The sequence below is a fragment of the Barbus barbus genome (genome assembly GCF_936440315.1).
Source record: "Barbus barbus genome assembly, chromosome: 34".
NCBI lineage: Eukaryota > Metazoa > Chordata > Actinopteri > Cypriniformes > Cyprinidae > Barbus > Barbus barbus.
In genome coordinates, this window is record NC_136762.1 from 2,492,501 (window position 1) to 2,505,000 (window position 12,500).

At 36.2% G+C, this 12,500-nt stretch overlaps 1 protein-coding gene across 2 annotated transcripts in view; it reads left to right on the forward strand.

Annotated features, from left to right (window-relative positions):
- Positions 1-12,500, forward strand: part of LOC306854205 (fibroblast growth factor 12-like) — a gene marked incomplete at both ends in the record, with an annotated part of 52,808 nt that overhangs the window by 8,609 nt on the left and 31,699 nt on the right. The window contains one exon of one of the 2 annotated variants that reach the window (XM_079392035.1): positions 12,120-12,500. This exon is cut by the window's right edge and continues 12 nt beyond it. The exons of the other annotated variant lie outside the window; for it this stretch is intronic. Coding sequence (XP_079248161.1) covers positions 12,422-12,500 — 79 coding nt within the window. Of the gene's footprint in view, positions 1-12,119 lie in introns of those variants that run through there. 2 annotated transcript variants of the gene reach the window in all.

Genomic DNA, 12,500 nt, shown 5'->3' on the forward strand with positions numbered 1-12,500 from the left:
AGGATTCATTAATTTTATTATTATTAATGAAGAGTTCAGATGCAAAAGCCATAAGTGCCATCTGAAATGTTATTCTAAAATGAGCATTTTTCTCAGGAACAGGTTCTTTTCATTGTCATTAAAGTAAAATAACTGAATATAAACGAAAAATACTAATTTTAGAAGAAAATTTCAGATGGCATTTAAGCTTTTGCATCTGAATTCTTCATATATAATTGACTAAATAATTTTCATTTATTTATAATTTATTTATAATTTTCATTGGGGATGTCTTGCTTGGTCGATATCTTACAACATTAAATACAGGAGATAAGATAATTCTATAGCAAGAACATAGAGATGAAAGCGGGCTTTATGGAGAGTGAAGGAAATCCACCTGCGTGCATTCATATAATATCCACTCTCGTGTTACAATATACGCGCTTTACTTGACAGCTGTTATTAAAATAACGCGATAGAAGCTGCCTCAAACTCAGAACTATAAAGAAATTAAGAATGTTTTGTCTGAAAGCCCGGCGGTAATGGTAGGCTACTGTCCAACCGCGTCCAAAAGCCTTACACGGAGAGTGGTTTGCTATGGTGCGAGAAAGTCAGAGTTGTGAGATATAAACTCGCAATTGTGAGAAAAAAAGTCAGAATTGCGAGTTTATATCTCAGAATTGCGAGTTATAAAGTCAGAATTGCGAGTTTATATCTCAGAATTGCGAGTTATAAAGTCAGAATTGCGAGTTTATATCTCAGAATTGCGAGTTATAAAGTCAGAATTGCGAGTTTATATCTCAGAATTGCGAGTTATAAAGTCAGAATTGCGAGTTTATATCTCAGAATTGCGAGTTTATATCTCAGAATTGCGAGTTTATATCTCAGAATTGCGAGTTATAAAGTCAGAATTGCGAGTTATAAAGTCAGAATTGCGAGTTATAAAGTCAGAATTGCGAGTTTATATCTCCGAATTGCGAGTTATAAAGTCAGAATTGCGAGTTATAAAGTCAGAATTGCGAGTTATAAAGTCAGAATTGCGAGTTATAAAGTCAGAATTGCGAGTTATAAAGTCAGAATTGCGAGAAAAAAAGTCCGAATTGTGAGATAAAAAGTCGCAATTACCTTGTTTTATTTTTTATTCATTGGCGGAAACGGGCTTCCATACATCTCTTCCTTCTTAAACTGAGTTTTTCATTTAACTGCAACTAATGATGCACAGAAAAACTGTTTATTGGTTACTCCGTTACAAGTAGCTCTGCCCACGGTGGAATATCATTGGTCAAAAATCAAATATTAAACTTCAGATATGTTCTGATTGGCTGCGATTGAGTCACTATGTGCTCAATAAGGACAGTAAAACTAGTTGACACTTAGAGTTGGTTAGGACACAGTGTTGCTATAAACCTGTCCTGTAGTGTTGTGTTACAGCCTTGTGTCCCAGATTGATCCTGCTTGAGACCGAGGAGTGTAATATATCTGAAGAAAGCTGCTTGATAGCATGGCACCATGAAGGTCTCGTGCTTCTGAGGGTCGTTGAGATGAATGGGAATAGATGGAGAACTCCACAATGTAAAAAAGAAGAACTAATATATTCAATGCAACTTGATGCATTAAGAAATTTGTCTTCAGAATTTCTTTGTTGATTGAATGCAAAATGCCTCATTCAGCCAATAAATTAATTGCAACATGAATAATTTATGTGGTTACTGTTATAAGATAATTTTTTGGCTGTTTGCTGACTGTAGTTGCTGTTTTGTCATTATTTTTGTGATAAGCTCATCTTTTTCATTGATTTGTTGATTGTCACTGTTCTTGAGGTTTGTCGGTCTATGCAACCTACTAAAACATTATCTCACATATCTTGGTTTTGTAAATAGAACGCACCTTCAGAAATATAATATAGCATAGTGTCCTATAAAACTACACTGTGAAAAATTACTTTGAAGTTTAATGGAGTTCTGTTTGCAAGAAAATGCTATTTAATTTAACTTTTGATTTCATATATTCAGTGTCACTTGCTGTAATTGTTTCTGAAATTTACTAGCAACTAGCAAGTTTTTTTTAGTGTACTGCACATGGATATAACGACAAAAATGATGGATCAATAATTTTTCTAAAGGAAAATTCGCAAGAAATCTGTACACTGGAAAAACAATGGGTGTAGATGCATTGTACTTGCGACATTTACTAGCATTTTCGGAGAGGAAATTATTTCAAAGTAAATCTTAATGCAAATGATAAAAACTATTTTCACTCAGAAATTGCTAGTAAATTTCACAAATACTTACTGCAAATTACACATTGAATTAATTGTAAAATTTCGAAGTAGAAAGATTGAAATAGTATTTTCTTGTAAAACTCACTCCAATAATCATACAACTTAGAATTTTTTTACAGTGTGCAGTATGCAACAATACATTTTTTACACAGTACTTTGTCGAGTTTGATTCATTAGCATCACATTTATAATCTAATTTTGTGTAGAAATGGCAGAATTTTCTGTCACTTTCTGAGTGAATCTTACAAACATTAATTTTTTTTGCATAACAAAAATTCTTACTTTAGGATCATTTTATTTTAGTTTTTTATTTTAAAGTTTATTTTCAAACAGTAACACAAAATAATACAATTTGTCTATTAACCTAATAAACTGTATCATAATTTTAAGGCCTCTAAATGATGATCAAAACTTTGTGTGTGATCGGTTTAACAGCAATCTAATACATGTCTTTTGTCGTCTATTTAAGAGTTTTTATTATCAAAAATATAACTGCACAAAGTCCACCTTCAGCTGGTGCTTCTTTAAATCTTTACTGATTTTTATAAAGGAAACATAAGAATAACTTTGATATTGTTAGTAATATTTTAAAATAAATGCTTACTGAAGCAACCTAGGTGAAAAATAATGTTTACAGTGTGTTTGTGACTCAAAAGGTCCCATAAACTGGAACATACGTAGTTTTTTCTTCAGTGCAAATATTTTAGAGCCCCCTGCTGGTCAACAACAGCACAAACTACCATTAGCAGTTTGATTTTGCACTCAGACACAATTACAAGCTCTGTTCCATGACGACACACATTCTCCCGCAAACACACACGTTTACAGCTGTGTTTAACCCTGCCCTTCTTGTGCAGTCGAGCTCTCTGTCCGTGTGTGTGTGTGTGTGTGTTATGAAGAATCCTCCTGCACAGCACTTTGAGTCTGTAAACAGTATTATAAATAGCTCTAGCTCTCAGTAACACCAACTTATGCTCTCAGAATAGATGCCTGCGCCTCTATTACGCATGCGGGACACACAGATCCCGTTTCTCACGCCGGTGTTTCTTACTGACTTTCTTAATTACTTTTGATAGATCGTGGTTTGAGACAAGTGTCCTTGTGTGTTCAAGGTAGCTACAGACACCATTATAGAGACACCACAGATGCACATGACATTTATAAAAGATCAGCTTGTCATAATAAAAACACACAGGACTAATGCACCGAGACATTGGCTGTGTTCACAATAACATGCAAGCATACTACTATACTATTTATACAGGATGCATACTGTACACAAAATATGCAGAAAATGTCTAGTACACAAGCACTATATCCATCATGCAATCCGCTCGGTTTGACTTTTCACTTCCAGTGTGATGCATGCAAGGGAATAAACAGAACATCTCCTTAATAACTCATTCTCTGATGCTCAAAAATGTCAATTTTAATCTTTAATCACATTTATCCTCACATAAAATGTGAAACAAAAGATGATATATTATTTTATTTTGAAGTATTTATACACCATCATCATATTTGTGCTGCATTTAATTTATATTAACTTTAAGAAATTAATACATTTTAAAAATAATACCCTAAAATAAAATGGTCCTAAAGTAGGCTGCATTTTTGTTATGAAATATTATTTTTGTGCTGCATTTAATTTATGCTGATTATCATCAAGAGAAATTTGTTGTTACTGTTTTAAAATGACACATTTTTTAAATCTTAAAAATAAAAAAGGACCTCAAGTAGGCTGCATTTTTACTATGCAAATAATAATTTTCTTACATTTTTGATATTTTTTTGAAGTTTTGTAAGATTTACTCAGAAAGTACCAGAAAGTTAGACATTTCTAAACTTAATTTTAATCTAATCACATTTTACCTCACATTTCTCACATGAAATGTTAAGCAAATAATGATGTTATTTTCCTTGCAAAGTATTTATAAACCATTGTCATGCATTTTAAGTTTTGCTGATTTTATTAAAGACACATAGTATTAATAATGAATCATAAATAATAAATGAAAAAGTGCATTTTACTATGCAAAATAATTTTTCATAAAATATGACGTTTACTGTTTTGTAAGTTTTACCCAGAAAGTGACAGAAGGTTCTGACGTGACACAAAATTAGATTAGAAAAAAAAAAAAAAAAAAAAAAAGATTTCTGAGATTAAAATGATTTAAGCTGGATGTAGCAAGGTTACAGTACTGTGTGAAATATTCCTTGTTGCATACTGTAAAAAATTGTTATAAAACAAATTATTGTACTTTTACAATAATTTTTTTTCTTCGAAGTTTCACGTTTAATTCAATGTGTTATTTGGCATTTCTTTGTAATTATTTTTTGTTGTTGATATTTTTAACAGCTATTTCCTAGTAAAGATTGTTTCTACACTATTTTTTCAATAATAAGCAGTATACAGTATTTACTTCAAGCAAGTAAGTGCATTAGTGTTGCATTCTGAAGCACAAACACACACACGTCTCTATTACAGACAGACACACCCCTCCTACACACACACACACACACACATTTGCACAGGCAAATATCAGGGGCGCACAGACAGTCACTCACTCGATGACGCTGTTTTACATACAGAGAGAGACACAGACAGACAGGGAGAGAATTCGAGACACATTTTGATAGATCAGACACACATTTACAGGTCTGGCAGTTTTAAACACACCGTTCTCACACACACACACAGACGTGTGTGAGAGGCCATGACCCGTTACTGTAGTCTGTTCCGCCGGCTGCTGTCTCACGGCAGTAAAGGAGAGGATGAGGATGAGGAGGAAGGCCCGGTGAAGACCGTCAGCGCTGAACCTGGTCAGTCTCTCTGAAGTCATTAGAGCTGCATTAGTGTCAGACAGACTGACGCTAATGACTTTGTCTTTTTCTGATGCGTTTACAATCATTTCAGTGCATGTTCTTCTAAAGAAGTTTGTCTTTTATCTTTCATCAAACTTTCTCTGCCTGTGAAGTGATTTTATTTTCTGCTGATGTAATTATCGCTGTGTGGGTGTAGAGGAATAATATTAATCAATAATATCATAATCTTATGATCACAGTCTAATCAAATCCTGCTGGATAATGTAATGTTCCACCCACATCACTTCCTGTTTGATATTCTTCTTCTTCTCAGAAATTCTGAACTTGGGGGTCAGTCATTTAAAAAAAATTATAATTTAATACTTTTATTCATGACGGACGCATTATACTGATCAAAAGTGACAGTAAAGACATTTATAATGTTACAGAAGACTTCTATTTCAAATAAATACTGCTCTTTTGAACTTTCTATTCATCTGTGAATCCTGAAAAATGTATCACAGTTTCTGCAAAAATATTGTGCAGCACAATTGTTTTCAACATTGATAATAATCAGAAATGTTTGTTGAGCAGTAAATCAGTATATTATAATGATTTCTGAAGATCATGTGACACTGAAGACTGGTGTAATGATGCTGAAAATACAGCTCTGATCACAGAAATAAATTACATTTTCCATTATATTCACATAGAAAACAGTTCATTTAAAGTGTAATGATATTGCACAATTTGTACTGTATTTTTGCTCACATAAATGCAGCCTTGGTGAGCAAAAGAGACTTTTTATCAACCCCAAACTTTTGAGTGGCATTAAGGGTGTTTAATGTGTTGTGGAATGTGAGTGCTGTTTCACGTTGTTGTTAAATGTTGATGAACTAATTGGTGAAGCGTCTGGTAAAAGAGTCATTAAATCTGAAGTTTGTTTGCTGCAGAGCTGCTGGTCAATGAGTTCTTTGGTGTTTAATTAAAGTTACTGTAAGCCGTGTTACAGTTATTAATATCACGGCACACCGTCACATTCTGCAAGCGATTGTGGTGTTTGAGATGTCTGAGCTGATGCTGTGAAGTTTTAGAAGAGTCTAGATGTTAAACGTCTGTCTGTCTGTCTGTCTGTCTGTCGTTCTATCTATCTGTCTGTCTGTCTGTCTGTCTGTCTGTCGTTCTGTCTGTCTGTCTGTCTGTCTGTCGTTCTATCTGTCTGTCTGTCTGTCTGTCTGTCTGTCTGTCTGTCTGTCTCGTTCTGTCTGTCGTTCTGTCTGTCTGTCGTTCTGTCTGTCTGTCTGTCTGTCTATCGTTCTGTCTGTCTGTCGTTCTATCTGTCTGTCTGTCTGTCTGTCGTTCTATCTATCTGTATGTCTGTCGTTCTATCTATCTGTCTGTCTGTCTGTCGTTCTATCTGTCTGTCTGTCATTCTGTCTGTCTGTCGTTCTGTCTGTCTGTCTGTCTGTCTCGTTCTGTCTGTCTGTCGTTCTGTCTGTCTGTCGTTCTGTCTGTCTGTCGTTCTGTCTGTCTGTCGTTCTGTCTGTCTATCTATCGTTCTGTCTATCTGTCTATCTATCGTTCTGTCTGTCTGTCGTTCTATCTGTCTGTCTGTCATTCTGTCTGTCTGTCGTTCTGTCTGTCTGTCTGTCTGTCTCGTTCTGTCTGTCTGTCGTTCTGTCTGTCTGTCGTTCTGTCTGTCTGTCGTTCTGTCTGTCTGTCGTTCTGTCTGTCTATCTATCGTTCTGTCTATCTGTCTATCTATCGTTCTGTCTGTCTGTCTATCTATCATTCTGTCTGTCTGTCTATCGTTCTGTCTGTCTGTCTATCGTTCTGTCTGTCTGTCTGTCTGTCTGTCGTTCTGTCTGTCTGTCGTTCTGTCTGTCTATCTATCATTCTGTCTATCTGTCTATCTATCGTTCTGTCTGTCTGTCTATCGTTCTGTCTGTCTGTCTATCGTTCTGTCTGTCTATCGTTCTGTCTGTCTGTCTGTCTATCGTTCTGTCTGTCTGTCTGTCTATCGTTCTGTCTGTCTGTCTGTCTATCGTTCTGTCTGTCTGTCTATTGTTCTGTCTGTCTGTCTGTCTGTCTATCGTTCTGTCTGTCTATCTATAGGTCTGTCTGTCTATCTATCTGTCTGTCTGTCGTTCTGTCTATCTATCGTTCTGTCTGTCGTTCTATCTATCTGTCTGTCTGTCGTTCTGTCTGTCTATCTATCGTTCTGTCTGTCTATCTATCTATCGTTCTGTCGTTCTATCTATCTGTCTGTCTGTCTATCTATCGTTCTGTCATTCTATCTATCATTCTGTCGTTCTATCTGTATGTCTGTCATTCTGTCTGTCTATCTATCGTTCTGTCTGTCTATCTATCGTTCTGTCTGTCTGTCTGTCTGTCTGTCTGTCTGTCTATCTATCGTTCTGTCTGTCTATCTATCGTTCTGTCTGTCTATCTATCGTTCTGTCTGTCTGTCTGTCTGTCTGTCTGTCGTTCTGTCTATCTATCTATCTGTCGTTCTGTCTGTCTGTCGTTCTGTCTATCGTTCTATATATTGCTGCATCTATCTATCATTGTTATATATTTTTTGCATGAAAGCTTCTGCTAAAGGCAAAGCAAGTTTAGTTTCAGGGTTACTGAGGGTGTACACTCACTCTTGTGCTAAATTAACAAGCTCCCAGTCTGCACTGGGGTCACTGACTGTGCCTGGAATTAGAGCGGTTCACGTCACATTTGACAAAAGGCTCTGTGAAGTGTCAAATTAGATCATTACTGTCATTTTTAGCAGCGATGGCATTATATTTGTGTGGATGCCTGTGTTATTATTTGTCTGACCGGGTGCCGGACTGAACGTTTCGTTCTGTTAGTTCGTGTGCGTCTCAGATCCAGTGCGGTAAACATGAGCACAACAGCCCGAAATAATGATGGCGATGATGATGAAGAGGGGATTTGAGTGTGTTTGTGTGGATTAGCATGAGTGTGTGTGTTGCTCTCTCGGCAGATGGCAGCAGTAAAAGAAGCTCAACACTGTATAAAAATACTCAAATATATCAATTTCACTCTCCAGTTTCTCACACCATTCTTTATCTCTTTCTGTTGATCCTCCTCACTCTTTCTGTCCGTGCTTCAGTTTTTAGAGTATGAACTTGCACAGGTCTGAAATTAAGCTCACAAAACTAGTCAAGAATGTAATTTTCACCACAAAATCAAAAGAAAGAATTGAAAATCATATTTTTGCACAAATTACCGGTACGACTTAACCAGTAAATTCAAACATGTGCTGTTCGCACAGGTAACAACGTTCCGTCTTTTTTCCAGAAAAGCACCATTCACACAGATTTCAAATTACCGGTAAATTCTGTGACATCATTAACCAGAAATGACCTCTTAACGGCTGTGCCTCCCGGCGTTGTGTTTGTAAACATGAAGGGGTATACGTGGTCAGTGTTATTGCGATTTTGGCCCAGAGACATTGCATTACATGACTTCAAACCAAACTACACAGCGCAGAGTAAATGCGCCGAATGTTACGATTGGCTCAGAGCCGCTGAATCTTGAATCGCTGAATCCCAGAGTACACGTCCTACGTCTTACATCACCGCGTTCTGAAAGGGGCTATTAAAGCTTACCTTCAGGCCATTTAAAGGACTAGTTTACCTAAAAATGAAAATGTGGTTAAAATGTGCTCACCCTCAGGCCATACAAGATTAGGATGAGTTTGTTTCTTCCTCAGATTTGGAGAAATGTAGCATTGCATCAGTGTCTCAGCAATGGATGCTCTGCAGTGAATGGGTGCCGTCAGAATGAGAGTCCAAACAGCTGATAAACACATCACAATAATCCACACCACTCCAGTCCATCAGTTAACATCTGGAGAAGACAAAAGCTGAAACAAACCCATCATTAAGATGCTTTTAAATCCAAATTGTTGCTTTGGTTAAATATGAGTCTCAGTCCTTAACATCGCTTCCTCCGGTGAAAAAGTGGTCTGGTCTGAATCAGGAGAGAAATCTGCACAGATCAAGCAGTGTTTACAAGCCAAAACAGCTCTAAACAAATAAATGGCTGGATTTTTGGACAACAGGAGATGGACTTTTTCACTGGAAGAAGTGTTATTATGGATTATGGACTCATATTTTAGCTGGAAGCAACAGTTTGAAGTTAAAAACATCTTGATGAATTTGTTTCAGCTTTTATCTTCTCCAGATGTTAATTGATGGACTGGAATGGTGTTGATTGTGATGTTTTTATCAGCTGTTTGGACTCTCATTCTGACGGCACCCATTCACTGCAGAGCATCCATTGCTGAGACACTGATGCAGAGACACATTTCTCCAAATCTGATGAAGAAACAAACTCATCCTAATCTTGGATGGCTTGAGGGTGAGAACATTTTCAGCAATGTTTTACTGTAAGAAAATAAACCTTAAACATGAAAAAAAGTCTTAAAGGTCCTAAAATTGGCAGTATTTTTTTTTTGTGTGTTGAAATATGACCGATATATTTTCATGAAACGCACTATTAGCTTTATAGTCCTGAAGGAAACAGAACTCTTCCATGTTGATGCGTTGCTCCGTAACTTGATATTGTAGTGAAACCGAGTGCAGTGTACACTTATCTGTCATCTTATCACTCAGCGGGTTATTATTTTGAGCGTGTTCATCTGCGTGTCCAGCTGTGTTTTCTCATTTCAGCTCAGACACAAATATTTCATCACCTTGTAAATGAAACTGAGCAAGAAAATGCTTTATATAAGACTTTTTGCATTGCACGCTTTGTATGCGCCTGTAGACAAGATACAGAAATGGTTTGTGCTGTATTCATAAAATGTAACAACATATTTAAGATTTGGAGGGAGGGGGGGGGGGGGGGGGGGGGGGTCAGTAAATAAATATGAATCTCTTTAACCTAAAAATCTTAAATGAAAATCAGAATTTTTGATATTTTACTTGCAAAGTATTTATACACCATTGTCATATTTGTACTGCATTTAATTTATGCTGATTTGAATAAAAAAAGTTTTATTTGACATGAAATAAATAAAATCTTAATGCTCCTAAAATTAAATGTAAAAAATAATCTTATATGCACATTTAAATGGAAAGTGCAATTTCATACATTTTATGATTTGAAAAATGTGAAAGAAACAGTAATATATGTAAATATAAATCTGTTAAACCTAACATTAAATTAAACCTTAAATTCAAATATTAAAATTAGTAAAGTATCGATGCATCTTAAAATCTAATTTCAGTTTTTATTCACATTTTCCCTCACGTCTCACATGAAATGTAAAACAAATGAAATATTAATTTATAAAGATTAAGTTTTATTGTACAGTAAGAAAATAAGCCTTAAACATGACAAAATTCAGCCTTAATTATCCTAAAATAGGCTTTAATGAAAAATCTAAATGTAAAATATAAATTTTTATCATTTTTTTTAATCTGACATATTTGGCTAGATGTACTGTAACAGCAGTGTGTTTTGATCCATGAAACATTCTGATGAAATCAGGGAATAGCGGTGGATGCACACTCACCCACGCACATCACAGGAGAGCCGGTGTGCTGCGTCACAGGCTGGTGGGCGCGAGGGGTTTCTGCTGGGTTCTGCTGCCCCCACGTGTCTCAAAGCATCCTCACCTCTGCAGACATCAGCCCAAACACCTAACACAGCATTATAAGACACCAAAACCACAGATGGGGATCCACTTTGGATTAGAATGTAGAAACTGTCAGTCAGTGAAAGACTGTGTGTGGGTTTCTTCAGTTAGCCTACACCTTGAATCCAGTGATGTCTGACAAATATAGTCTTAAATTTACAGTTGCATGCTTTCTATGATCCAAAAGAGTGCTAGAACGCCATTTTAACCATTTAAAGCATGAAAAAAGTATTATTTTTTTAAAAATAGAACAGTTTATTGTACCTTTTTAGACAAAAAAAAAAAAAATGCATACGTGTTTGTGTCATATTTGCTATGTCATGCATTTATGGCTCATATAGTCTGATATAGTGAATATGGAGTAAAAACAGTCTCTTTATTCAGAGACTCATTGCATTTTGATATTTATATGATGAAATTCTGATGCTTGTGATCACTGATATCTTTATGGCCGGTATAGAGCAGATGCATAAAATTCTATAAATATCAGTCATCACTCAATATATCCATTAATATGTCTTAGTAAGATGATATTTAAATGCTTAGTTTGAGGATCAAAACACACAATGTTCTAATTTATCTAGATGTTTGAAACCAACATGCAAATCACTGCAAGAGAAAGCAAGCATTTGGATAATTGGACTTTTGATTCAACACCTTGTAGATAAAGCCTGATCTCCCGTGTATATATATATATATGAAGTTATTAGATATTAGTTTAGTGTGGACACTTTCTTTATTATATGTGACCCTGGATAACAAAACCAGTCATAAGTAGCACAGATATATTTGTAGCAATAGCCAAAAATCATTGGGATATTAAGTAAAGATCATGTTCCATGAAGATATTTTGTAAATTTCCTACAGTAAATAATCAAAACTTCATTTGTGATCATTAATATGCATTGCTAAGAACTTCATTTAGACAACTTTTTAAAGGTGATTTTCTCAATATTTTTTTTGCGCCCTCGGATTCCAGATTTTCAAATCGTCATATCTCAGCCAAATATTAACAAACCCTATCAATGGAAAGCTTATTTTTTTTAGCTTCCAGATGATGTATAAATCTCAATTTCAAAGAATTAACCCTTATGACTGGTTTTGTGGTCTAGGGTCATATATTCCTAAGGGCCATACAATTAAACAAGTCTTCACATATATTGTAAAACATATTTAGACTGACTTTAGAACATTTCCAAGGTCCTCGGTAGAAAAAAAAAAGTGATATAGCCTACATTGCCAATCTTGTGTCTCAATTAAATTTAATAATGTTTATGTGAAGGTTACGCGTATAGAATATAATTAGCCTAATTTAAAAGCGATATAGGCCTATGTCAGATGTTCTCAGAAATTAATTTTTCCTTTCAAAAACAAGCCCCTGCACGTGACGTCAGCGAGTCCCCCGTGACGTCACCGCCCACGATCACGCGCCGATGTGGCTTTCAGCAGCGTCTTCCCTCGCGCAGAATAACGAGATGAATCATTGTCGTTAGCTCATCACGATGCTCACCGGGAGGATTATCGGTTATTGTGGCTCGGCTCGCGTCGGTTACCGTGTGAAGCTCCCGTGAGCATGTGTCGGATGTGCCGCTGTAGCGCGTGGAAGTCTTTTGTCTGCGGCGCGCGGAGACTGAACCGGAGCGCGTGAAACAATGATGGTGATGATGATGAAGGCGCCTTTTTGAACTGATTTTGCGATGAGGATTGCGCGGCTGCTCCGGCAGAAAGGAGCGCACATGCTGCGGTGTCTGTGTGCGCAGAGAACCGAACCGAACA